The sequence below is a fragment of the Tachyglossus aculeatus genome, chromosome 19 (genome assembly GCF_015852505.1).
Source record: "Tachyglossus aculeatus isolate mTacAcu1 chromosome 19, mTacAcu1.pri, whole genome shotgun sequence".
NCBI classification, from domain to species: domain Eukaryota; kingdom Metazoa; phylum Chordata; class Mammalia; order Monotremata; family Tachyglossidae; genus Tachyglossus; species Tachyglossus aculeatus.
The window spans coordinates 12,685,646-12,713,052 of record NC_052084.1 but is presented as its reverse complement, the minus strand read 5'-3'; the positions used below and the strand labels follow the sequence as shown (position 1 = coordinate 12,713,052).

The window sequence follows — 27,407 nt, the reverse complement described above, 5'->3', positions numbered from 1 at the left end:
AGTATCTCGGTGTGGCAAACCCTGCTACCATCTTTATGCCAGTAAATTGTGGATTAAGAACTCCCCAGGTGGCCCTTGACACAATTGCGGGGGCTGGGAAGGAGTTCTTACTCTATCATATGAATTAGCCCTGGGGCACTAAAGGAAGATGGCTATTTCAAGGATAGGGAAAGTATTGCCACAGTGTCATGAAACTACTAAAGAATTAGAAGGCATTGAAAAAGACTTTGAGAGGTGTTCCAGGCCTCCATCCCTCCATCTAGATGAACTAGGCCATCTCTTTCCCTCCAGCTGGCCCAATAACTTGGGTAGTAATTCTGTTTTTAAGCATCTCAGCCCCTTGTCAAACCAAAAAGATAGAGGAATCATGCTGCTACTTCTCTGGGAGCCTCCCTGCACTCTTTCCTGCCTGGCTGTCAGCTGTCGTTGGGAGAAAGCTGGCTGGGGCTGTCCCGGATGGAGACCTGACTCTATGGTAAAATGACCATATGTTACAAAGTGCAAAGTGGGCAGGGGGTGAAGCCTCTAGAAAATGTGGCTTAATTGGAGGTGGGATCAGTAGTCCAAGATTAGGCAAGAAAAAAAGGGAGAAAAGGAAGTAGAGAGAGTTTATATGGCAGAAGGTAAAAAGGTGGGGAGGGGAGAAAGGGGAAAAAATGCAGTGAGGGGAAGAGAATCAGAAGAAAGAGAATTGGAATAGAAAACAGAAGAGAAAGGGAAAGAAGGGAGGAAGAGAAGGGAGAGGTAGAGAGGAGAGTGAACAAGGAGGGAAAAAATGGAGGGCAAGAGAAGGTGAGAAAGAAACGAAGGGAGGAAGAGGAGAGAGAAAGAAGGGACGAGAGGGGAGAAGTGAGTCGTAAAGCAAAATGATGAGGTCGGCAGAGAGAGGGAATTGAGCGGAGCAGACTGGGCAACAGATAGATACAGCACACAGTGGAGGGACAACTTGAGACAGCTCTCCATCACGTTGTAAATTTCTTGATGGCAAGGATTTTCATCATCTATTTCAATGGTGTGTTCCCAAGTACCCAGTATGGTGTTCTGCACAGAGTCAGCCCTTAGTAAATGCTTATGATGATGAGAGCTGGAGTCAGACATCAAGCCTGCCCCTTCCCTATGGTGCTTCTTTGGCACAGTGCTAGCCCGGCTCCTGCCCCTGCTCCCGCCCCTGCTCCCGCCCCCGCTCCCGGTGGAGCTGCTGCTGCTATTGCCACTGGCTGCTTTCTGGCACTTGGTAACTCTTCCAAGTCAGAGCCCCCAGGGAGAAGACTCACAGAGCAGCAGGATCATCCTTTGATTCACTAATATGTAGGCTGCTTGTGGGCGGGGATCACGTCTGCCTATTCAGTTGTATCCCAATCGCTTAGTACAGTGCTCCTCCCAGTGTAGAAGTTGGACTGGGGACAAGGCAGCCATAGCATTGGGGAAACCCTTAGGTGAGCGAGAGCTCACTCCTACTCATCCCACTTCTTCCCTTGCCACCTTTGAATTATGGTGGTTGACAGCATGGTTGAAGCAGCATGGACTGAATGAATAATAGATGCTGGGAGTTGGAAGGACCTGGGTTCTAATCCTGGCTCCGCCACTTGTCTTCTGTGTGACTTGAGCAAACCACTTAACGTCTCCCTCACGGGTTTGCTGTGTGACCTTAGACAAGTAACTTCACTTCTCTGTGCCTCAGGTACCTCATCTGTAAAATGAAGATTAAGTTTGTGAGTCATATGTGGAACATGGATTGTGTCCAACCTGATTATCCTGTATCTACTCCAGTGCTTAGTACAGTGCCTAGCACATAGTAAGTGCTTAACAAATGCCTTAAACCCTCCCGCCCCACTTCCTCTCCCTCAGCCCCCCCCCCCCCCCCCAAAAAAAAACCCCAAACCCAGCAGCAGTAGGACCAGTTTATCGTGCTTGGACCAGCCTTTGCTGTTTCCATCTTCCTGGGGACTAACCACTCCTCTTGGCCATTTCCATCATGACCTTTGGGAGCTCCTTGAAGGTCAACTCGGCCCTTTTGAATGATCTTGATTAGCTTGAAAAGAGCAATTAAACCATCTCAGTTTATCACTAGAGAGTAGACATTTAAAATGAATGATTTCAGATCTGTGTCATGACAGCACAAAGGTGCCTTTTTGCTGATTAGGCTGTGAAAGGTAACACTTTGAAAATTAAGTATTGTACTTACAGATATACACAATCCAGTTCAGGTTCGTTCTTTATTGTGCATATTTACATTGCTACTTGATTATGTAACTGTGTTGTGCTTTTAGTAACAATTTTACAAATTGACCCATAAGATTAGAGAAGCATTCATTCATTCATTCAATTGTATTTATTGAGTGCTTACTGTGAGCAGAGCACTGTACCAAGCGCTTGGGAAGTACAAATTGGCAACATATAGAGACGGTCTGTACCCCACAACAGGCTCACAGTCTAGAAGGGGATGTGGGAGAGTTGCTGGGTTTCCCAGTAGGAGAAGCAGCATGGCTCAGTGGAAGGAGCATGGGCTTTGGAGTCGGAGGTCATGGGTTCAAATCCTGGCTCTGCCAATTGCCAGCTGTGTGACTTTGGGCAAGTCACTTAACTTCTCTGTGCCTCAGTTACCTCATCTGTAAAATGGGGATTAAGACTGTGAGCCCTCCGTGGGACAACCTGATCACCTTGTAACCTCCCCAGCGCTTAGAACAGTGCTTTGCACATAGTAAGCGCTTAATAAATGCCATCATTATTATTGTTATTATTATTATATGCATATAATAATAATGATGGTATTGAAGTGCTTACTATGTGCGAAGCATATATACATTTATATTTAGATCCATTTTTTGCACTGTGCATTTTGCATTATTCTTATGGGAAGCTATAATTTAGAGCTCTTCTGCTTAACAATCTTTTTATGGAAACAATTGAGAGCATAATCAGGGTATACAGCAGTATGTTTGGAGTTTTTTGCAATTTTAAGGAATCATAACCATCTAGTTTAAAAAGAAATACCCTTTGAAGGGACGAAGAATCCACCAAATTGTCCATTTCTAATTCGAGGGAAATTTTAGCCGTTATACAGGATTGGAACCTATGCCCTGACTTAAAAAATATTTCAACCCTGCAAAATATTCTGAAACATTTTTGAATTAGAAATAGAATCAATGTTAGGTCCACAAGGTGGCGCTATTAGAATTCTTAACTGATTTTCAGCTCAGCATCAGCTTCAGATCAAACTAACTCAAAACTCTCCATCCTGAAACTTAGGGAAGATTCCCCTTTCTTGGTTCCATTTATCATCTATCTTATCCCCTCAAGGAAAAGTGGAAAGGGGTCCTTGGATATTTTACTTAGTCCTCAGAAATTTTGGGAATGGGGTGAATTTGTTTTGTGGTCTTGTGAGCAGGCTCTGATGTCCTATTTCCCGAGCTGCCTGCCTGGCAGAGCAAACCCCTGAAATGTCTTGACCCATTTAAACTTGATGACTAACTTAATATAGCCGGTTAAGAAATTGGAGTTTCGGGAAAAAATATTTTTTGTTCCTCAAAGTGGCATCAAAATAGATGGCCCTTTGTTTTCCCCCTCACAAGTGTCTCCTGGTTTGTCCCACAAGGGGTGTGAATGTAGACTCTCCTCAGAATGGCATGAAAATAGCATTTCTTGGGGCAATACACCAAGGATGAAATTATTGTAAAACATCAAAATTATGGAGCTTAGAGAGAATGAAGAGCAGGGTTTTGAGGGCATGTAGCCAACAGGGCAGCCCAGGAAGAGAAGAATGCAGAATAAATCCCTGAAGAGAGAGTTTAACTGTGGCGAGAACAGGAGCAGGGAGGTCTCTGAGATTTGGAGCAGTGACATCGCCTGGAAAGACAGGAATGATGGGGAGGAAAGGAGCATGGGCAGGGACATTTAGGCACACATTGGCTATTTCTACTAGTGTGTATATATTCATTCATTCATTCATTCAGTTGTATTTATTGAGCGCTTACTGTGTGCAAAACACTGTACTAAGCGCTTGGGAAGTACAAGTTGGCAACATGTAGAGACGGTCCCTACCCAGCAGTGGGCTCACAGTCTAGAAGGGGGAGACAGAGAACAAAACATATTAACAAAATAAAATAAATAGAATACGTACAAGTAAAATAAATAGAGTAATAAATGCATACAAACATATATACATATATACAGGTGCTTTGGGGAAGGGAAGGAGGTAAGGCGGCGGGGTGGAGGGGGGAAGAGGGGGAGAGGACGGAGGGGGTTCAGTCTAGGAAGGCCTCCTGGAGGAGGTGAGCTCTCAGTAGGGCCTTGAAGGGATATTACATTAGTATATGTGTACACACACACACACACACACGCTTAGTGGGGACCTGAGAGTCGAAGGACTTGGGTTCTAATCCTGGCTTTGCTATTTGCCTGCTGTGTGTCTTTGGGTAAGTCATTTAACTCCTCTGTGTCTGTTTCCTCATCTGTAGAATGGGGTGGGGATTCCATATCTGTTCTCCTTCCTCCCTGGACTATGAACCCCATGAGCGACGGGGACTGTGCTTGTCCTGATCATCTTGCATGATCTATCATTTAGTACAGTGCTTGGCACATAGTAGGAACTAAACCAATACTGCAATTAATATTTTTTATTATTATTGATATAGAGAAAGAAGTTTGAGACCATCTTTGTTAGAAAGTGTCTAGCGATGTTGTAATTTGATATTTTATATACTGAACTCTACGTGTTTATAGAAACACACAGGCGTGGCCTGTAATCCTGTAAATAAATAGAAATAGATGAATTTTGATTCCATATTCAACTGACTGCCTGTGTGCAGTGATATCGCTGTCCTCCATCTCAACTGAAAGCTTCTTTTTAATAATGTTAAGCAGTCACTGTGTGCCAGGCACTATAATCCCTCTCATTTTGTAGGTCCTAACTAATTCTCTCACAATCTCCCTTTCCTAGTGATTTAAGGAGCTCACTTCCCACTTCCTTTTGTTTAGGTCTGTCATCTCAGAAGCATTCTTTATGACCTGCTAGCCTTTAGCTCAGAGTTTGGTGCTCAGCAAAATGAATTAAACATAGCACATACCAAAACCTCCACTTGCCAAACTTCTCTGCATAACTTCACACCTCATTGTCTTCTACTTCCCTTCTTGTTTCCCAGTTCTGTCTTCTATTGTATTCTTCTCCTGTGGATCACTGTGAACTTGAAACTAATATGGAGAAAGAATGTGACAATAGGGTTGATAACTCTAAAGCATTTTGTGTTTTTCCTGTCAGAAACAATAGTCAAGTATTCTGCTTTTTTTCAGATGAAAGCCTACTTTTTGGGGGCAGTTTTATTCCTTCTTCTCATGTGTTTGCATATCCTCAATCAGGTTGCCCAGAATTTCATTCATTCATTCAATCGTATTTATTGAGCGCTTATTCTGTGCAGAGCACTGTACTAAGCGCCTGGGAAGTACAAGTTGGCAACATATAGAGACGGTCCCTACCCAACAGTGGGCTCACAGACCTGCTAGCATTTTTAATGCTCTTTTTTCCCCTTTTTGATCACTTGGAAATCCATTGCAATTTTACAGAATGACAGCAGGAAATTAATGACCGCAACAGAAGTGTCAGGGACATATCCAACAATCTTATGTGCTGAAATATTTGTACCAAAGACATTTCTTTCCTTGTATTTAAATTGAGGACCAGTTTTGTGGTCTGTTAGCCTTGCTGTTGTTTTCGTTATTAATCTGAGTATTGTTTAAAAAATGTATTAGTAGGGAGGGAAGGGGAGAGGAAGTGTGACTAAATTGCTGGATTTTTGTGGTCAGAAGCCAAGAAGCTGCAGACACATGCCTCTGGCCTGTTGTACTTTGGCATTACTGAACATGTTTAAAAGGAAAATCACCCAGCCCATCAAATCATACCATGTGATAAATGATCTTACGGCTGCAGTGACAAGACAGTGGAGTGTAGATAAAAGACCTTTAACTCAGCATTTCCTTTCTTTTGTCATTTGCTGTGCAAACCAGAATACTGTTTTTTCACCATTGTCCATTTTTCAACACTGCTGTAATTGTCTAGTCCACTGGCTACAAAATGGCACTGGCATGAAGAAATCAAATGAGAGTTGAAGTGTGAATGATTCTTGGATTCTTTTGATTTTTTGGTTCAATCCAAATTTGTTCCTTCTTCTAAAAAGGTTTTGCATTCTCCGGCGAAGTGTGAGAGCAATTCCCATGAGATATTTGATATGAAGAATTGTTAGCACCTTTGAGGAACCAAAGACTCGGAAAGAACTGTGTTTTCACCGAGCCACCCAAATCTCTTGCATCAGCCGACTAAATTGCTGGTCCCTGGAGCTATGTGGCTTTTATAAAAACTATATATGGAATTTCAAAGGAGAAGGATTTGAAAGAACTGAAACAACATTCATAATGAGGGTATTTTGACAATGTGACAGAGCAGTGAATGCAGCTGATCTGAAGTCTGAGCTTAGATCCTACTAACCTATTCCTACTCTTGCATTCATGGCCCATGTGCTTTTTTAAATATCTCACTTAATAGGAAGCTAGTCATTTTAGTTTGAAATGTACAAACATGTCAGTAATACCCCTTTTTATTCTGTCCTTCCAGCTCGAAAAGATTTGAGTGGGCTTGATGATTTGACACTTACCAGCCAGTCGGAATGTGGAGGTGAGTTCTATAAATGGCTCTGCTTTTGTGATGTACGCATTTTATTTGACTCATCTTGGACAGATATTTTAAAGTCTAAATACCATAAAAAATACATTTTCAGTGTACATTATCGTGCATCTGCACTTCAAGTTTAACCTGTGAAATGAAATTCGATACTCTGGTTTGCAAGTGCAGGTGGATTTCCTTGAATGGGGTGAGCAGGCAATTCCAGAGGTATGAACTTTTTGAGAGATGGTGTGGCTTCGTTATCTAAAGCCCAAGTTAGGAATTGGGAATTCTAGCTCATCTAGATTGATGTGACTCATTTTGATTCCTAGGGGGTATTTTCTCATCAATGAGCTGGAAGTTTAAAAAAAATAGGTGATGACAATCTGCCCTGCATTATTTTATGCAATAGGTTTGAAAGTATGAAATAGAAAATTTTGTTATTGCGCTCAATTCTCCCAATACTTGAAAGTTACTCTCAAGTAACTCTCAAGACACTTTGGAGGAAAGTCTTGAGCTTCTGTGATCCCCCAGGGGCCATTTTGTACATTTCTGAGTATACACTGCATACCTTTAAGCAACCCATAAATGGGTCTTTTAGTCTTCACAATGTACTTGAGGAATTTTCCTGTTGTAATTAACAGGTGAGCCTTGGTTCAGTCACAAAGAGAACCTTTGCAAAGGAGTTGATTATAATACTAGTGGTTTGTGTAGCACCCGTTTCTTTTTAAAAAAATTGGTATTTGTTAAGTGCTTACCATGTGCCAGGCACTGCACTAAGCACTGGGGTAGATAAAAGTTTATCAGGTTGGACACGGTTCTTGTCCCATGTAGGGCTCACAGTCTTAATCCCCATTTTGCAGATTAAGTAACTGAGGCACCGAAAAGTTGTGACTTGTCCAAGATCACACTTCAGACAGGTGGTGGAGCCGGGAGTAGAACTCAGATCTTCTGACTCCCAGGCGTGTTTTCTTTCCACTGTGCCACGCTGCTTCTGGTGGGGCAGTGAGTGTAACAAGTGAGTAGGGAAGCAGCATATTGTGAACTACGTATAGAAATTTTATGTATAAGTCCCATTTACAGTCAAAGTCACCTCAGTCTCTTGCCAATGCTGTGCTGAAGTGCCACAGACCAACAGGGAGTTGCCAAGGTAGCTGCCTTTTTAGCTATTGGAGTCTTTATTGCCCGCATAACCAGCTATTGTCAGGATTCCTGCTGAGCCTGCCCTCCTTGCAAGGCACCCAAAGCGGCGCTTTGCCCGGCATGCATTTCCCTACTTTTGTCTACTTCTAGCTATATAAATTAGGGCTTAGAGTTAGGGTTTGGGCAATGTAATCAACGATCCCCTTTTGTGGTGTGAAAGAATTATTGCCCCTGCCAAAATGACTAATAGAGGGTTACTTTAGGCAGGGAAAATTAGGATCTTTGTGTTTATTAATTTAGGTAAGACTCTGCTCTGATTTGTATTTTTAAAATGAACAAACCATTGGCAAGCACCACTTATTTCTAGTGCTTTTTTGCAAAATTAGCTTGTCATGTCTAAGCTTAATATAGCTCATTGCACTCTATATTATTTCTCCATTTGTAATTTATTTTAACTTCTGTCTCTCTGCTGTAGACTGTCAGCTCTTTGTGGGCAGGCATCATGCCTACCAATTCTATTGTATTATACTTTCCCAAGCATTTAGTGCAGTGCTGGGCATGCAGTAAAAGCCCAGTAAATACCACTGATTGATTACATCATCATCATCAATCATATTTATTGAGCGCTTACTGTGTGCAGAGCACTGTACTAAGCGCTTGGGAAGTACAAGTTGGCAACATATAGAGACAGTCCCTACCCAACAGTGGGCTCACAGTCTAAAAGGGTTACATCCCAGTGGTTGCTTAACAAATGCTATAACTACTATTACTGCTACTACAGTGATCCCATTTTAGTAAGTATCAATTTGTTGTTTCTAAATAGAAACAGTATTTCCAAGATATGTGTGTAAAGACGTGTAATTTGAGATAATTACTGTCTTAATCATTGTAGATTTTAATATGGCAAGACTTGTTATTGGTTTTGCCAAAACTTAATTCCTACTGTAGATAAGTAAGATAAGTCTCTATAAAACCTGACTGCCAAAAATGGGAGTTATGAGTGTGTAATGGACTCATTAGACTCTGCTTTGGTGCTTGGGGACCAGGCAGACGGACTGCGGGTAATAGATAATCTTATTAGGTGCACTGTGAGCTCTCAAGAGGTGGTTTTGTGATCTTCATTTTCCACCCCAGGAAACTGAGTTTCAGAGAAGTTACAGTCCAGAGTCACACTGCAAAACTGGGGCAGATTGAAGACCAGAATCTACAAGCCCTATGTTCTCTGTCCCTTGCTTAAAACTCTAGGATCCATTCATTACCTAGCAAGTAGAGAGTGTTTAAGGTCACCTTAAAACCCATTTGGGAGGGGCACCCAGCTAAGGCTGATACCGATGACAGCAGTCTGGCATGTAAAGGCTTCTCTTTGGGAACGTACATCTAGCAATGTCTGAGGACCTGGTGTAGGAAGTAGACTGTACAGACAGCAAGGCTAAATAAAGCAACTTCTTCAGTTTAGACTTGAAATTCAAAATCATAAGACTGCTAAATTTCTCCTGGCAAGGGAGTGTTTTCTCAACCTATGAAAAGAACATTTTGCCTCTGTCCCAAGAAACAAGCAGGTAAGATAGTTATTATGGTACGTTTTAAGTGCTTACTATGTGCCTTGCACTGTACAAAGCGCTGGAGTAGATACAAGAAAATCAGGTTACTCACAGTTCCCGTCCCACATGGGGCTCTCAGTTTAAGTAGGAGGGTGAACAGGGCATTTTACAGATGAGGAAACTGAGTCACAGAGAAGGTTAAGTGACTTGCCCCAGGTCTTACAGCAGACCAGTGGCAGAGCCAGGATTTGAATCCAGGTTTTGTGCTCTTTCCACTAGACCACTCTGCTTCAGAGTTTTAAAGAAGTTCCTCATGGGCCTGAAAGATAGCAGAAAATCTTGGTTAGAGCCTGGAACCAAATAAAGTAATGAAATACAGTCAAGTATTGGCAGATATCAGTCTATCAAGATTTGATTTTTTTTTTCTTGTGGCCTGTTAATTAAGGTTCTAAACACTCTGAAATCCAAGTGAACAAAATATTCTTTTTCTTTTAAGTAGGCAGTTTCACTTTTCTTGAACTAGGCAGTTTAAGAGCAGGTAACAAGTAACGATGATATCCAAATGTGGAAACAAGGTTAGAAGTCACTTGTAGACCGCACTTAGATCAATACAAGGTGCCCTCATAATTGGTTTGAATGCCAGGGAGAAATGCCAGGAAAAAATGCTAAGAAAGCAAAACTGGTGAACCTTTGATGGATATTTAGCATTAACACCACATATATCATTGTGATGATATTTCTAGGTCTCTCCAGTGACAGTGATCTTATCTCTTTGACCGTCGATGTGGACTCTTTGGCTGAGGTAGATGATGGAATGGCATCCAATCAAAATTCTCCCAGCAGAACTTTTGGGCTCAGTTTTTCGCCGGAACTTGTAGCACAAGGGGCCGTTTCTTCTGAACATGAACGGGGCAGGACAGAAGGAGAGCGGGAAAGCCGGAGTCTGTTTACCAGCAATTTAAGGCCTAAGTTTGGCAAACAAGATTATTTAGAGAAAGCAGGAGAACTAATAAAGCTGGCCTTGAAGAAAGAGGAGGAAGATGACTATGAAGCCGCCTTTAGTTTTTACAGGAAGGGAGTTGATCTACTCCTGGAAGGTGTCCAAGGTATGTATTTGTTTGCATTAGTACCGGTCCATGGGTATAAGTAGATTATCTGAATAATTAGTTTTCTCCCATTCCTGCCGTAGTTCTCGGACGCGCCCGAGGTCAGCCAAACTGCAGCTGCGAAACCAACGGATTATGGGACAAAAAGAGGGTTGTCTTTGTTTTCACCTTTGCCTTTTGTATCCCGATCTGCAGAAGAGCTTTGCTCAGGAAGAGCAACTCCTTGCTGATTTCTGATAAGGTGGTCTCCCATTGGCCCACTACTAGGTTTCGTTGCATGGTTTGAGACTGGGCTTCAGCCACATCTTTAAGTCATTTTTTTCGCCATCCAGGTTTGCGTGGGCTCCCTTTCACTGTCCCATCCTGAGGCTGTTCGGACATCCTGCTGTCATCCATTCTCCTCTCATTCTCTGCCCAGCAGAGTTATCTGGCTGCGGGCATCGCTTCAGCGCTAGTGAGCCGGCTGGGTCCCAGGACCTTGTTGGTGATTCTGGCCTGCCAGTCAATGTTGAGTGGGATTTGTAGATGACAGTGATGATGTTGCTCTAGAAGCTGGATGCATCTACTGTAGGAAGTCCAGCTCTCCCAGCAGTGGAGCTGGTTGGACACCTTGACAGCCTTGTAGACCATAACCGCAGTGTGACGCACGATGCCGGACTCACACCATACTCTTTCAGTCTTCCAGAAGCCAGGCTGGCATTTTGGATTCTGTTTTCTACCCCTTTCTCTGTTTTCTTGCCTCACTGGGAAGCATTCTGCTGTGTTGGCCCAGTGCGGCAACTACGTAAAGTTTTGTGTTTTTGAAGAAAACCTTTGGCTGTGCGTGGGACTCTCCGGCAAAGTTCACTCAGCTGTGCCATAAGGCCTGTTTTCATCATGTGATTTGGCAAGAATACCTTTAGGGAACTAGGGAATATTCTCAAAACAGAAGCCTGTTCTAGATACTGAGGACCACTGTGGCTGAAGAAATGGCTGTGTGTTTGGACACATGCAGATGTGAGCGGTCAGAATGAGGGACTATTTCATTATCCTTGCACTCTAGGAAAACTAGGTGTACTGCTTGTTATAAAGTTGTTCAAGTAACAAAGGAAAATCATAATTCCTCCAGGAGGCACTCCCCAGCTAGTCCATCCCATTAGCCACCCCTAGCCCTTAAAATAATGTGTATTTAAGTGCTTTTTATGTGTTAAGCACTGTGCCAAGTCCAGGGCAGGTTCAAGATGATCTATCCTGTTCCCCACAGCCCCTGTCCCACAGTGGGTTCTCAGCCTATGAGGAAGGGAGAACAGGTATTTTTCCCCCAGCTACGAATGAGGAAACCTAGACCCAGAGATGTTAAGTAACTTGCCCAAAATTGCACAGTAGGGAAGCAGAGTCGGTCTCCTGAATCCCTGTCTCGTGCTCTTTGTACTAAAGCCCACTGCCTTCCTCTCTTTCTCCCTCCTAAGTGTATATAAAGCATATTTATTCCACATATTTATTCACCTATTTATTCATAATTGCTTACTTTTGTTAGGAGTTTTGTCTTAATTTACCCTTTTTGTTCCACTTCATTTATTCTCTGTGTATTCTAACTAACTTAAACTGTGAACCCCATGTGGGACAGGGACTATGTCTGACCTGAATAACTTGTATCTACTACACTGTTTAGAACAGGGTTTGCCACGTAGTAAGTGCTTAACGAATACCATAATAATAAGAATAGTGTCTGCATGTCCCCCTCGTCCCCCTCTCCATCCCCCCCCATCTTACCTCCTTCCCTTCCCCACAGCACCTGTATATATGTATATATGTTTGTACATATTTTTTACTCTATTTATTTATTTATTTATTTTATTTGTACATATCTATTCTATTTATTTTATTTTGTTAGTATGTTTGGTTTTGTTCTCTGTCTCCCCCTTTTAGACTGTGAGCCCACTGTTGGGTAGGGACTGTCTCTATATGTTGCCAATTTGTACTTCCCAAGCGCTTAGTACAGTGCTCTGCACATAGTAAGCACTCAATAAATACGATTGATTGATTGATTGATTGATTGCATGTCTCCTGCATCTCTTGGTAAACTTCTCAAAGGCAGGAATCTCAAATTCTCTTTTTATTGTTTGCTCCCATGCACCTAGTGCAGAGCTCTGCGCACAGTAGGCACCCAATAAATTACTGATGGTAATCATGACGCTCAGGTACACTACCTGTTTAAAGTTTGTCTTCTCCCTGAATTAAGTGCTGTGTACCATAACTGTTTGAAGTTCACCGTTACAGTTTCTTGTGTAATTCAAAAGAATTACTGTGGTACCCAAAATAGTATTCAGAATATTAAGTGTGTATAGTCAAAAATAGAGTTGGAAAAATTAATAGTTGATGAGGGAAACCTGTGTGAATGTGAATATAACCACATATAAATACTATTATGACTACTATATGGGGGAAGAGAGAAGAAGATGGGGAAAGGAGTGAGTGCAAATCAACCTTTCTTCAAGTATAAATAGGTTAACAGTATTTGCTCCCCCATAGCTCACAATATGCTTTGGAAAAATGAAATTAATCTGCCAGTTCAAGGTAGAGGTTTTCCTTCAATTACCTAGGATTGAAAGTATATGCCTCCTTTGACTTATAAGCATCTACCTGGTGCCATCCAGAGTTTTTAAACTCACTGGTATTTGTTTCTTAATCCTAATCAGTTACTCAGTAAGGAATCACCCTTTGGAATGTGACAGTGTGTGGCTTCCAGTTTGGCCAAAGTAGTTCTGTACATTCAGCAAGGCAGGTGGATTCTGCTATGATCTTACCTCAGATGGTCCAGATTGCTAATATAAAGTTTGGGGTTTTTATATGTGACCACTGGCACAGCCGCCTATTGGGTCCTCTATTAATTATAGGAGTAAAATGACTTCTACAGCTTCTTTATTTTCAATTATTATATTGCAGCCTTCCAGAAATAGCCCGGTGTTAAAAATTTTTACTCTACCACCATCTAGTTGGCAGTTAATTTGCCTGGATTGTATGTTTGTGTGTGTTTGCAGTGCCTCTGTAGGCTTAGCCTTCAGCAGTGGAGACCGCTCATTATTGGTAATCTGCTTGGCCTGGTACAGATGTCAGTGGGTTGGCCTCTTCCTCCTGCTTTGGCTTTCTAATAACATCCAATCTCTCCTCTCCCATAATGTCCCACATGCTTTTCATTCTTCATTTTGAATATGCTTGTGAATCCTTCTGCTGTCAACATCCCTATTATTCATTCTTTACCAGTTCAGTGGCCAGTGTGCCACTTCTATTCTGCCTTTCTGAAGGACAGTCAATTCCATTACAATAGCCTTTCTCCCTCTCCCAGCTGGAATTTTCTTTCAAAAAGTATAAAAACCAGGTGCTTGTTGAAGTCCACGCCAATTTTCAGTATGATCAGTGCTCAGACTTCTTGGAGAAACTTTGATTCCTTTCTTTCAGCTTGACCCTTTCTCTCATTAGATTCAGTAGGGCCAGAGCTAGAGGGAGGAATGTTTTTCCCAATTCTAAATTTAGATGTTAAATATAGATATTATAATTAGAAAGTTAGTTTCTGGTGAATGCTTTCTGGGACACTAGTCGTACTCTCTTTGAGGAAAGTGTAACTCCTGGAAATGTTGGCGGTAGTAGAAGGGGAAACAAGAATAGGTACTATGACTGAGTTAAGTTGGCTTTTAATAACAATTGGGGCTTACTCTTGATCCTTTTTCAGTACCCACAAACGCACTAAATTACTGGAATCTGCTGGATTTTGAATATATGTAGCAAGACAGGATTTCCTCCCCCTCTTGGTTCAATTTTTCTGTACTTGTAAAAAACATGTAATTATTTGATTAGTTCAGTGAGTGTGTCATTTAACCATATGTAATTCACTCAGTTCTACTAGAGAATGTCTTTCTACAATACAGTTTGGCTGGAATCAGTGGCACAATTAGGGAGCATTCTTCTGACAATGTGAACCTCCCTGGATACAGTGCCATGTAGTATCAGAAGAAACAGTGGGGGGGTGGGATGGTATGGGTGTATGTGTTCTGCACACAGTAAGCTCTTAAATGCTGTGACTACTTAATATGGGGCTCTGCAAGAATGCCAGCTCCAAGTCTTGGGAGAACTAAGTGTGTGTGGTTTATCACCTGCTGTTATCAAAATTAGAAAAACTAAAAGAACATTTTAATGATATTTGTTAAGCACTTACTACATACCAGGCACTATACTAAGCCCTGGGGTAGATATAAGATCATTGGGTATATATGTTTGTACATATTTATTACTCTATTTATTTTACTTGTACATATCTATTCTATTCATTTTATTTTGTTAGTATGTTTGGTTTTGTTCTCTGTCTCCCCCTTTTAGACTGTGAGCCCACTGTTGGGTAGGGACTGTCTCTATATGTTGCCAACTTGTACTTCCCAAGTGCTTAGTACAGTGCTTTGCACACAGTAAGCGCTCAATAAATACGATTGATTGATTGGGTTGGACACAGACCTTGTCCCACTTAGGGGTTATCAGTCTTAATCCCCATTTTACAGATGAGGTAACTGAAGCACAGAGAATTTAAATGACTTGTCCGAGGTCACATAGCAGACAAGTGGCGGAGCCGGGATTAGAACCCAGGTCCTCTGATTCCCAAGTCCGTGGTTTTCCCACTAGGCCATGCTGCTTCTCTGCTGAGTGCAGCATTCTGCCCTGGAGAGGTGGGCATCCATCAGTATTAGATTCTGAAAATCCTAACTGCTATCAGTGACAACAGATGCTTAACAGTGGCAGTTAAATAATAAGCATCATAACTTTGCAGGAAAACTCATTTGCAATCAATTTTTCATTTAAAATCTGTAGTTAATTGGTCTCTGTTAAAATTCAAAATAACGATATTATTTTGTGCTATAGTTTTTCGCTTCCTTCCCTCTTCCTCTCTGTCTTCCTCATTTTCATTGCCCCTTGAACTGTGTCTTCCCTGACCTTTGTTCAGTGCCCTCCCTCTCACCTCCACCCTTTCCAAGTTCTTCTCCCCCAGTCACCAGGTTTAGATTATATGCAGTATCCAGGGTTTCACTTCTATGTTTTTTATTTTTATTTTTTGGAGGGCAGGGGAAGAAAGGATTAGGAAATGAAACCCTAAGTGACTTGTGAAGACTCCATATAACTAATTTCAGTTCATACTGTATAGAACTAATTTCAGGAATTTATTTCCAGTGCATATCATCCTGTGTTGAATTTAATCTTCAGTTTTGATGCTGTAGTGTATCATTTGAGTTAATCCTCCTAGAGCTACTGGTTTCATGATCCAAATTTATCTTAACTGATCAATTCAGGATAGTTGGCGGAGGCACCCTTCGCCCTCTGTTTCTACCCTCCTAAAGAAGGCAGTTAGCAGATGTGATTTCTGTAAAATGGTTCTTAATTATTTTGAGTTGTTAGAACTCATTTAGGAACCATCTCCTTTGCCTAGGATAGGCAGTTGGTTGGATTAGGACAGGAGCGAGTATAGTCAATCAGCAAGCAATATGTGGTTTTTCCTTTTTATCCACTCTCTCCCCCACATTAGCACCTCTCTGTTTTCTGGTGAGAAATCCCTGATTCTTATGCGTGGTATAAAGGTACAATCATGTGTAATATTACCACTTGGTGGCATCCTAAAAATAAAAATTTCTGTCACAAAGATGCAACATGGAGTGCAGTCAGTATTGAAACGCTTCAGAGTAGACCCTATCTAGTTGGTAAATTTACTCAACTCACTTTCCACAACAGTGAAAACCCTTCTCTCTGGGTCTCCATATGTCCAGAAAGCAAGTTATCCAGGATGGTTGTACTGTTAATTCATCCCTCTATACTGCAAGCTTGTTGTGGGCAGGGAATGTGTCTGTTAATTCTGATGTATTCTTCTCTCCCCAGCACCTGCTACTGTGCTCTGCACATAGTAAACACTCAGTAAATGTAATTGATTGATCATTCAGCAGACCTGTACTTTTGTATATGCTGCAGTTCTGTTCACCTGCAAAGACCTATGTGACAAGCTTGGAAACAGTAGATACTTTCAGTGGTATCAACCGATCAATGTTATTTATTGAACACTGTAGTAAGCACTTGGGAAAGTACGGTAGAGCAGAGTTGGTTGATATGCTCCCTGCTCACAAGAAGCTTACACATCCTTTCACCTCAGAGTAGTCACTGAAGAGTAACAGTTTACCATTTCCTTTTCAGTCATTTTATTTTGACATTCTGTTTAGGTGATGCAAAAAATGTAACTTTTTCTGCCATTCCAAAACTCAGTTATCCAAAATACCAATATAGGACTCTTATGCAATGCAGATTGAGTTTTCACCATTGGGTTTCTGTTCAATGCTTTTAAACCCAATTTAGAATTAATGCCTGATCATTTGCTTTTACCTTCCTATTGCGGGTTGGCTAGATGCAGGAAAGTCCCTAGATCCTCTGGTTCTTACTTCAGCTCTGAAAACCAAAAGGTCTCACATTTAATTTAAACTACTACGTAAACGACCACAGTTCTAACTTGTTGGGTTAATAAAACTGACCGTCCTTTTCTGTTTTGTTTGTGCTCAGAGCAGCCTGAGGTCAATGCAGTGCTTCTGGCCCACTGATTGAATGAAAAAGTGTACCAGACATCAACAAGCAGACAGATGGACATTAGCCCTTCATTTGTGGGAAATTGGGGAATCTAGCTTGTGAGCCTCGTTTGACATTTATTGGGAAAAGAGATGCTTCCTTGGGGAAAGTTGATTCCAGAACAACAAAATTGTTAGCTGCATGATTTTAACTCTTTATCAATTGGATTCTGTGATTTTGACATCTCTGTTCCTGTAGTAGCATGAAGAGATTCTCCAGTGTTTGCATGTAGCCTTTTGAGCTTTCCAGTTGCGCAGACTGAAACATCTTTTCTTTCAAATAAATATTAGGGCTGCTATTGTCAGACGAGAAGCAGCATGATTTAGTGGAATGGGCACGGACTTGGGAGTCAGAGGGTGTGGGTTCTAATCCAGGCTCTGCTACTTGTCTGCTGTGTGACTTGGGCAAGTCACTTAACTTCTCTGTGCCTCAGTTACCTCATCTCTAAAATTGGGATTAAGATTGCGAGCCCCACATGGGCCAACCTGATTACCTTATATCTATCCCAATGTTTAGAATAGTGCTTGGCACATAGTAAGCACTTAACTACCATAATTATTAAGCGCTTAATACAGTGCTCTGCACACAATAAGTGCTCAATAAATATGATTGAATGAATTAATTTTCTAATTTCACTGCCACTGCTATCTTCTGAATAGAACAGTAAGAACATGCCTTGGTTGTTAGTTGACCTGTGGGAAGACTTCTTAATATCTTTGTTCCTCAAATGGCCTAGAGCAAAGAAATAGCGATAAAGCCTAGAGATGGGAACCCTGCTTCTCTCTCCAATTCAGAGTCTCTTCCTGATTATTTTCCAAGACATAGTCATAAAGGTTACAGAGCCAGCCACATGAAGTTAATTTCTCAAGCTCCTTGGATAGTTGATTGGTGAAATTTTTCAGTGTGGTGAGACAAAGGGGTCAGACATGAGTTTTAGAATCAGGATAGACCTTTAAAGGGATTTTCCCATCTATATTGTCTTCTTCATTTTGTGATTCCCCAAGAAAGGACTATTTGCATCATGAGCATGGGTGTATTGGAGTTATTTTTGATGATGAAATGGAAGCATGAAAAAGATTAGAAACTGCTGCAGAATAAGGAAAGTGATAAGAACTAATGTCAAACCTGAAGATTGATGTTGTGTATCGGTCTACCCCAGGAAACCTTATCCATAACCCAAGATTTTCAATTGTTTATGAATCCACCCCACTCTCTAACTCAGGGGCTGCATTCTTGAGCAAAACGCACATTGTAGTACCTACTATGTTTGAAGTTCTGACACATGCACGACTATTGTTTTGACAGAGCATCGTGCCATATGCCACTGGGCTCATGTTGTTATGTATTCCCCACCCTTCAGTTTCCTAATCCTTCTGCTGCCCCGGCAGAAATGGGGCACGGAGGAAAATACAGTCTGGATCCTCAAACGTTGATGCTGATCCCTGGTAAGGTCCCTCCTGGGGGTGGTTGGGCCAGCCTCTGCTAGAGATCCACCCCCAAAATCCTTCAGATGAAAAATTCCCTTTGCACTGCCAGCATCTCATTACCCTGGAGGCTAGTATCAAAGGTATTAAATGATAACTAGTATCTTGATACCATTAGCAGGTATGTGAGGAAGTAGTAGTAGAAAGAGTGATGCAGGATACACAGAGCCTTTCCAATTGTGCAAACCTAAATGTTGTCTGTGTTTTGTATTTTCTGCTAGTATTTGCAGATCAATCAATCAATCATTCGTATTTATTGAGCGCTTACTGTGTACAGAGCACTGTACTAAGCACTTGGGAAGTACAAGCTGGCAACATATAGAGACAGTCCCTACCCAACAGTGGGCTCACAGTCTAAAAGGGGGAGACAGAGAACAAAACCAAACATACTAGCAAAATAAAATAAATAGAATAGATAGGTACAAGTAAAATAAATAAATAAATAGAGTAATAAATATGTACAAACATATATACATATATACAGGTGCTGTGGGGAAGGGAAGGAGGTAAGAAGCGGGGGATGGAGAGGGGGATGAGGGGGAGAGGATGGAAGATATAGATATATGTATCTATATATAGTGGCTCACCATCAGGAGTGCCATCTTTTAATATTAAGCTTAGTCAGAGATGTTCCAGGAAAGTCCATAACACAAACTCAACCAGATTTGAGGGAGAAAAAGAATTTCAGAGATAAAGAACATACCATGTCTGCAGCCCTTGGGAGGGCCACTGGCCAGTAGAAGGAGGAGTGTTTTGATTGATCTGAACAATTCGAAGGGAGAGAAGCAGTATGGACTAGTGGATAGAGCGTGGTCCTGGGAGTCAGAAGGACTTGGGTTCTAATTCCGATTTCGCCACTTGTCTGCAGTGTGACCTTGGGCAAATGACTTTTCTGTGCCTTAGTTTCCTCATCTGTAAAATGGGAATTAAGACTGTGAGCCCCACCTGGGACAGGGACTGTGTCCAACCTGATTAACTTGCATCTACCCCGGCACATAGTAGTTGCTAATCAAATACCATTAAAAAGTGGAGGGGTTTATATGTAGTTCTTAAGTGATGAACATGCAGTTGCACTGGAAGCAGGGCTTTTTTGTACTGGATTAGTTTCTCCTGTAGATTGTAAACTCCTAGTCGGCAGGGATCGTGTCTACCATCTCTGTTGCTTAGTGCTTAGTACAGTATGCTGCACGTAGTAAATAATAAATACCACTAATTGATTGGATTTCACACAGGGTTTTTTTTTTTCCTTTTTGGTGCGTTTAGCAAGAGAGAGTTGCCATCTTTGTATTTTTATGGTCTCGTGTCTGAGTAGCAAAATGAAATTCAAGGAAGAAATTCAGAACTTTTGAAGCTTCTTCATTATCCCTTACTTGTTGGCATTCATTCCTTGAACCATTGGTCAGCTCAGTTTCCTCTTTCCCTTGTTTTCATCTTAACCCCTTTATAAGCTTTAGAGTCAAAAGCATTTATTGGGAATTATGGAAAGAAGAGCCTCTTCTGATTCTGCAAAAGGAAACATTAGGTAAAGCTTTGATGCACAGTAAAGTAGCGGTGGAGTTTTATATTCAGTTTGCACGAACAGTAAACAGAGCATCTAAAATAACCACTTGCACATTGCAACAAACACATCATCATTTGCTTAAAAAGAGTTATAATTACAGTTGACGAAGCATGGACACCATAAAAAATGCATTAGTTTGGCTTGACACATTAATTACCTGTTTTTGCAGATGTTTTTATGTATTGTTGTGTGAACAGTTTACAAAATAATTACAGGAAAGTCATATGGAAAATAAACTAAGTGGGTGGTTTCTCGCCTAAATATTTTCATTCATGTGAATCTGTGTGAGGCGCAGCTGCTCTGTAGCAAATGCAGAGAGAGAGATGAGGATTCTCGAAGGGATTTTATTAGAAGGTCTCTGTCCTAGGCATTACCACATTTTTATAGCTTTAGCATTTCAGTTTTTCAACGTTAAAATTATGGGGCTGATTTACTCCCAGTGATCAGGAGAAAAGCTTTGATCCTGATCAGTTGAAATGCAAGTATCTGCTGACCACTCAAAAGCAGTTAATTCAGTGCTAGTTTAAAGGGGAATAGTAAAGAGTTGTCACGGACTTTGAACGAGGTTTGTCTACTACTTAATTTGTTGTTGTTTAAAAAATACCAGGCAAAGCATAGATCTGATTGAGGTTCTATCTTCTCTAATTCGCATTATAGAGATTCCTCTTTTTTTTCTGAATTTTTACTTAAAACTTCAGAACAGGAGACCCCCAGGACATATACATAATATATTCCTCAGGAATATGGGTGTATTGTGAAGCATTGTATTGTGAGAAAGGTCTTCTCATTGACGTCTATGTAATTTGTTAGTTTCCTTTTCCAGAGCCAACTCTGAAATGATGACCGAGTCCTCTCAGGTAATTAAAGAGTACACTGTAGATCGATCCCGCCACTGTTTTTAGACTCTCTTGATTCCTGTGTACCCTAGAGATGGCTCCCTCCGTCCATCTCCCAAGCCCTCCTCCACCCTATCTACCTACCCAATTTATTATGATTTATTTTTAGTAGGGATTTGTGTCTCCCACTCAAGTGTGTGCTGCCAACTCCATTTTCAGCAGGGAGGAGGAAAGAAAATACTAGGGGGCCCAGGTGGGACCCCAGTGGCCAGGTACCTAAGTCCTGGCCTTGCGTCCGTGACCCAGAAGGTGATGAGCCATTTTGGTTTGATTCGGCCGTGTTCCCTCTTGCCATTTGGCTCTGCATTCCTCCCTGAAAGGCCCGCCGTCACTTCCTATTGCTTTTCCAACTGTGCTGAGGAACAGCAGTTCCCCACCAATCCACAAATGATAGGCCAGAGTGGAGTAGAGCAAATTCACTCATTCAGTCGTATTTATTGAGCGCTTTCTGTGTGCAGAGCACTGTACGAAGCGCTTGGGAAGGACAAGTCGGCAACATATAGAGACGATCCCTACCCAACAACAGACTCACGGTCTAGAAGGGGGAGACAGACAACAAAATAAAACATGTAGACAGGTGTCAAAACCGTTAGAATAAATAGAATTATAGCATTATGAACATCTTTAATCAAGTAAATAGAGTAGTAAATATGTACAAGTAAATGAAGTGTTACTTCTTTAGGCAGCACAGGCTGGGGTGGGAGAGAAGAGAGCTCCATATCTTCCATTTCTGCCCCATTTTTGCTGCCTCCCCCTTGAGCCGCTGCCAAAAGCAAAGTCACCGGTCTACAAGTCACTGATTTTAAGTGTTGCGGTGGAGAAGGACCTCTCTTCCCTGTAGCAATTGGTTGTAATGTCGAGGATGCTTACAGATCCAAGGCTACATCAGCATTCACTGCATGATGTATCTCAGGATTTTACGTATATTGGTCATTTGGAACCATGGAGAATCCAGTATACTATTTCCAAGAGAGTGGTTGTGTTTGTTGCCGTGGACACCTCTTTAAAGCGAGATATCTTGAAATACTGAAAAATGCTCAAATGCCCATTTTATCCAGAGGTAGTCCTCTGCTTCTGTGCATTACAATCAAGTTGATGCTGGTGTTGTTTCCTCTTTAATGAAAATCTCCCAATAGATTGTACTTGCTATAATGAGTTTTGTAAGTTTACCCTGTGGAAGAAATGCCTCATGTGCACGTGCGTGGCATCAGACACCATCAGCAGGGTAGGTTCTCCTTAGCATGAGGAGACCAGGGTCTTCTATAGATGGGAGCTAGGAGGTAATTAGGGTGGGGATAATTTTGGGGTTTTATTATTGTTAAAATGGGGTAACAGGTTTAAATTTCAAAAATTGAGTCTTGTTTTTATGGTTCACATCAATCAGTGGCACTTAGTGTTGCTTTACTGTGTCCCGAGCAGTGAACTAAGTGCTTGGGAGAGTCGAATACAGCTGGTAAACACAATTCCTGCCCTCAAGGAGTTTGCAATACAGTAGGCAACATTCAAATAAGTTACAGGGTGGGGAAGCAGCGGAATATAAGGATATGAATTTAAATGCAGTGGGGATGGGGTATCAAAGTACTAAAGGGCCACAGACCCAAGTGCATAGGTGACGGCAAATACATTAGGTGCATAGGAAGTGTTTTTTAAGCAATATTCCTCTTGCTTAATTCAGGATCTTGGACTCCAGTATCATCACCATTGGTATTTATTGAACCTTCACTCTGCACAGTATCAATCCAAAACTTAGCAGTGTCTAAAACTTAGAGAGGAATGACACCATTTAAAGAAAGGATAAGCAAAAATTCAAAGGCACCTAAATGCTAAATAGAATTGTCATTGTCTCTTGCTTAAGTGAAGTAAGCTTTAGTCACACTATTGAAGACATCCAAAATACTTCAAAGGTTTGAGAGGGTAAGGGAGGTGTTTGAGCAATAGTAAGCTTCCAAAGCTAGAGCTTTAAGTATTACAGGCATTAAAACGCAGTAGCCAAATTGTGAAAGAGCCCCAGAAGAAGGGAATTTTACTGGCTCTTGCTGCCTAGAAAGCCCTTTTCCCCACAATTCACCAAGCTCTCGCTCTGGGCAACAGAATGAAAAACCACCTCTCACACGTGCCCCCCCGTCCCCCCCCAAAAAAACCAGACTCATTTTGAGAAAAAATTAAGTTTAAGGATCATGTGTTTTTTTCCAGTTTTTCAAACATTTAAACTAAATTAAATTTATAGTTGTTTTCCCTCTCTAGGTAGGGTATTGAGAATTTTGTTTCTAAAGGGTTCTCAAAATCAATATCTGACTTTTTATTGTTGTTACACGATTCCTGAACTTGTCTTTATGCACATGCCTCCCCCCAGCTTTCAGAGAATAAACGAAGATAGGAGGGGGGTAGGGTCTATTGTGTGGTGTGGGAGGGTATTGTTAGCGTGTCTCTTGCATGTTTGCCCTGGTGTGCTCTAGATTTTTCGTCAAAGCTACATAAGCGACATTGTTTCCATGGAAGTGGAACCACCATCAACAAGAGTCCAATTCTGCTGCTGGCTTCCGGTTCTTGTTTTTGTTCCCATGGAAACAGGCAGGAGAGTGGCAAAATGCAAGTTTTAAGAAAGTTATTTAATTACATAACAACTGTGTTCTCAATTTTGTGCTCCATTAGCCTGGTATTTTCAGGCTAATTCGGTGTTATTTTAGAAGGAAATAGGCCTTTTGAACAAGATGTGGTGGAAGCTTTGCCTAATTATGTAACTGGCCTGGGGAACTGAAGCTGCCACCATATTTTAGACTGTGAGCCCACTGTTGGGTAGGGACTGTCTCTATATGTTGCCAATTTGTACTTCCCAAGCGCTTAGTACAGTGCTCTGCACACAGTAAGCGCTCAATAAATACGATTGATGATGATGATGATTTAAATTTGGGTGTGTGGTAGACCTAGGTTTGGAGCCAAGACCCAAAAGACATGGCCATGGAAGGGAGGACTAATGATGGACATCCCGGCAGTTGGAGCCCAAAACCAAGAGACTGTAGCCCAAGAAGTAGTAGTATGTCTTTTGTAGTTTCATAGAACAGTGCTTTGCACGTAGTAAGTGCTTAACAAATGCCATTATTATTATTATTATTATTATTATTATTATTAATGGCATTTATTAAGCACTTACCATGTGCAAAGCACTGTTCTAAGCGCTGATTTATTTCATAAATGTCTGTTGTGTAGACTGTACAGTTCTTGGCAATTAGACTGTGAGGTCAGGGAAAGTGTCTACTAACTCTGTGGTATTGTATTCATTCATTCATTCAATGGTATTTATTGAGTGCTTACTGTGTGCAGAGCACTGTACTAAGCGCTTGGGAAGTACAAGTTGGCAACATATAGAGACGGTCCCTACCCAACAGAGGGCTCACAGTCTAGAAGGGGGAGACATAGAACAAAACAAAACATATTAACAAAATAAAATAAATAGAATAAATATGTGCAAATAAAATAAATAAATAGAGTAATAAATACATACAAACATATATACGTATATGCAGGTGCTGTGGGGAGAGGAAGGAGGTAAGGATGGGGGTGGGGGTGGAGGCCAAGCGCTTAGTACAGTGCTCTGCACAGGGTAAGGGCTCAATAAATACCATTGATTGACTTATTATTCAATCCTCAGCATTCCTGTGAGAAGAAGGGAGTACAGCAGTCTGGCAAGCCCCTGCCATCTGAAATTTTTGGGCAGCCTGGTAACATTGCTGAACGTCAGAAGCCACTAGCTTACCACCATTAGGTAGTAACGAGTCTGCTGGGTGATGTCACCTGGAACCTGGCATCACTCTTGTGGCCCACTGGCTTATTCCAGGTCCAGGTTGGCCTCCGGGTGACTGCAAGCTCTTGGGGGTATGGGGTGGGGGAGGTCCATTCCAGGCTTGGTTGCTCCTACCAGTCTTGGGGAGGCTATACTGGTTGTCAGACCCCCGACCCCTGGGGATTCTGGTGGGCCCGTGGATTTCTGGGAAGACCCTTACCCCAACTCCAGGCCCCTGGAGGAATTCACAGACTGGCTGTAGGGAAACCTGGGCCCAACTTGCACCAGGAAAGTTGGCCCGGATTTAGGAGGCCCCTTGCCTTGACTCATTTTGGCAGGTAAAAAAGCTATGATGTGGGTTATAATACACTCACTTAACCAGAGGCTGATTTATTATTACCATTGCTAACCTATCTTAAGCACTTACAGTGTGCATAGCTTTTTATTAAGCACTGAGCTAAATACAGGAAAATCAATTAAGACAGGGTCCCCTTCCCCCAAGGGGTTTACTTCACAGTCTAAGTGCAGGAGGACAGACTCAAAGACCAGTAGGAATGTAGAAATAATGCTACTACTCTATTGTTTTGTACTCTCCCAAGTGCATAGAGGAGTGTCCTGCACACAGTAATTGCTCAATAAATACAATTGATTGAAGGATGGGTATCACTCATGTCTTTAGCTGCTAGTCCTCTCTCTCCCTGCTTTCTAGTTATTTCATTATTTTTATTACAGTTTTTTTTTCTGTACCTTTTCCTAGGTGAGTCAAGCCCAACACGTCGAGAAGCAGTGAAGAAAAGAACAGCGGAGTATCTTATGCGAGCTGAGAGACTCTCCAGTCTCTGTCGAAAACCTCAACCGGATGATGGAACCATACCTAGGGTAGGGTTTTATTTCCTTCTTTACAAATGAAGAAACCAAAGTGTGAATGAACTTTCTGGCTTTTGATTGCTGTCTGTCTTGGCTGGCTATTTCTTTTGGACTTTCTTGATCATCTCCTGACTTACTCAGTTGGTTTGCTACTTCTTCCTCTGTTACCAGTGTGAGATTTTTTGAAAGCCTGAAGGGACATGATATTGATTTTTCTCAAGTCTTCCTTATTAGTAATGTTCTTTTATGTCCCTCCTTATGGAAGAAAAAAAGCATTAAAGACTTCAGAAAAACCTCTGAATCCTAAATCAAAACAGACCTACCTTTTTCCCCTCTTGCTGGCCTCTCTTCCACACCTAATCAATAAAGGCAGCCAGTATTACCTGTGTAGTCAGAGACATGACCCCATAAAGTACAGTCAGAAGAGAGACATATTTGGGATATCAAAAAAACACATTGGTCAGCTAATGTTAATAATTTTCTGTCATAATTTTATTGTACAATTGTACAATGCTGGGGATAACCTTTTAAAAATGTACTTTTAATATAAGCATTAGTTCAATAGATTTCTCTGCCTGGAATCAGAAATTAGGTCTAGGTTAGTACGAGACTCTGTGGTCTGCAGACTAAAAGAACTAGGATTCAGTATTCTAGCCCCAGCATGCCCCAGAGCCTGCTGTGCCTCAGTTTCCACAAAATGGGGATAATAAATGAGATAGCTAATGTGAAAGTGCTTAAAATGTTGTTCAAAGTGAAATTTTTTCTATTAACTCTGTTAATCATTTAGGCCCCAAATTCTATTTTGACATCAAATGTTTATTTGGATTGCTCTCTATTGTTCTTCAAAGCAGTACACTTAGGAATCAGAGCAGTAGCATTAGTAGAGAATTCCCTCCCAACATAGATCCCCATGAAAACCAAATAAAAACCCAGATTCCTATGTTCTCTCAAACTGTGATTTCTTGGGAAAAGCAAGTATTTTCCAAATGATTTTCATGTACAATGTAGCCCCCCTAGGTCCTTTTCCATGTGTTTCTCTTTTCTTTTTTCCTTTGGGACCATTCTCCACTCTGACTTTCCCCAGTTTAAATTTTGCTGCAACCCTGGGTAGCTGTAATTGTCAGTGACTGCTCTTATTTAGTTAATCTAAAAATTCCAAACTTTTCGATTGTCCAAATTTTTCTTCAAAATAAAAGGAAGAAAAAGGGAAGATACATCTTTGTTTTCCCTTTTCCTTTCTATACTTAGGTGGCCCTAAGAATCGTTTAAGGAGAAGGTTTCAGATGAAAAAGAAAGAAGACTTGTTTGAAGTGAAGTTGAAAAGCCTCAATGAAAAAGAGAGAGAAAATTTTCTTTCATCCCGGTCTGTCTTGAATGTTATGAGAACAATATACTTTTTATATAAATTCAGTTTAAGGAAAGGGGACATCTCTTAAAAGTCTGGAAAATGCTGTTTCCTGCTAGGTTTGTTTATTGATGTTTTAAATGTAAAAATTGCAACATTTACAGAATGTCTCAAAAGAGTTCCTTTTCTCGGGAGAAAGAAATAGGTTTCTTTCTGTTCGCTTTCCTCTTCTTCCCAACTTCTCTTTTAACTCCTATTTCTTCTATCCTCCCTTCTCCTCCTCTTTATATCCTCCTCTTTTCTCCCATTCCTTTCCCTCCTATTTCCAGTTAAATAACCTGAAAGCAGGGAGCCAAAGGTAGAAAGATCAGCAGCTAAGGATATAGGCAATACTTATCCTTCAATCC

At 41.3% G+C, this 27,407-nt stretch overlaps 1 protein-coding gene across 3 annotated transcripts in view; it reads left to right on the top strand.

The window, feature by feature from the left end:
- Positions 1–27,407, top strand: part of RPS6KC1 (ribosomal protein S6 kinase C1) — a 105,808-nt gene that overhangs the window by 26,558 nt on the left and 51,843 nt on the right. For all 3 annotated transcript variants that reach the window (XM_038761074.1, XM_038761076.1, XM_038761075.1), the window contains 3 exons: positions 6,605–6,664; positions 10,080–10,442; positions 25,546–25,667. In XM_038761074.1, the coding sequence (XP_038617002.1) occupies positions 6,605–6,664; positions 10,080–10,442; positions 25,546–25,667 (545 nt within the window). The remainder of the gene's footprint in view (positions 1–6,604; positions 6,665–10,079; positions 10,443–25,545; positions 25,668–27,407) is intronic.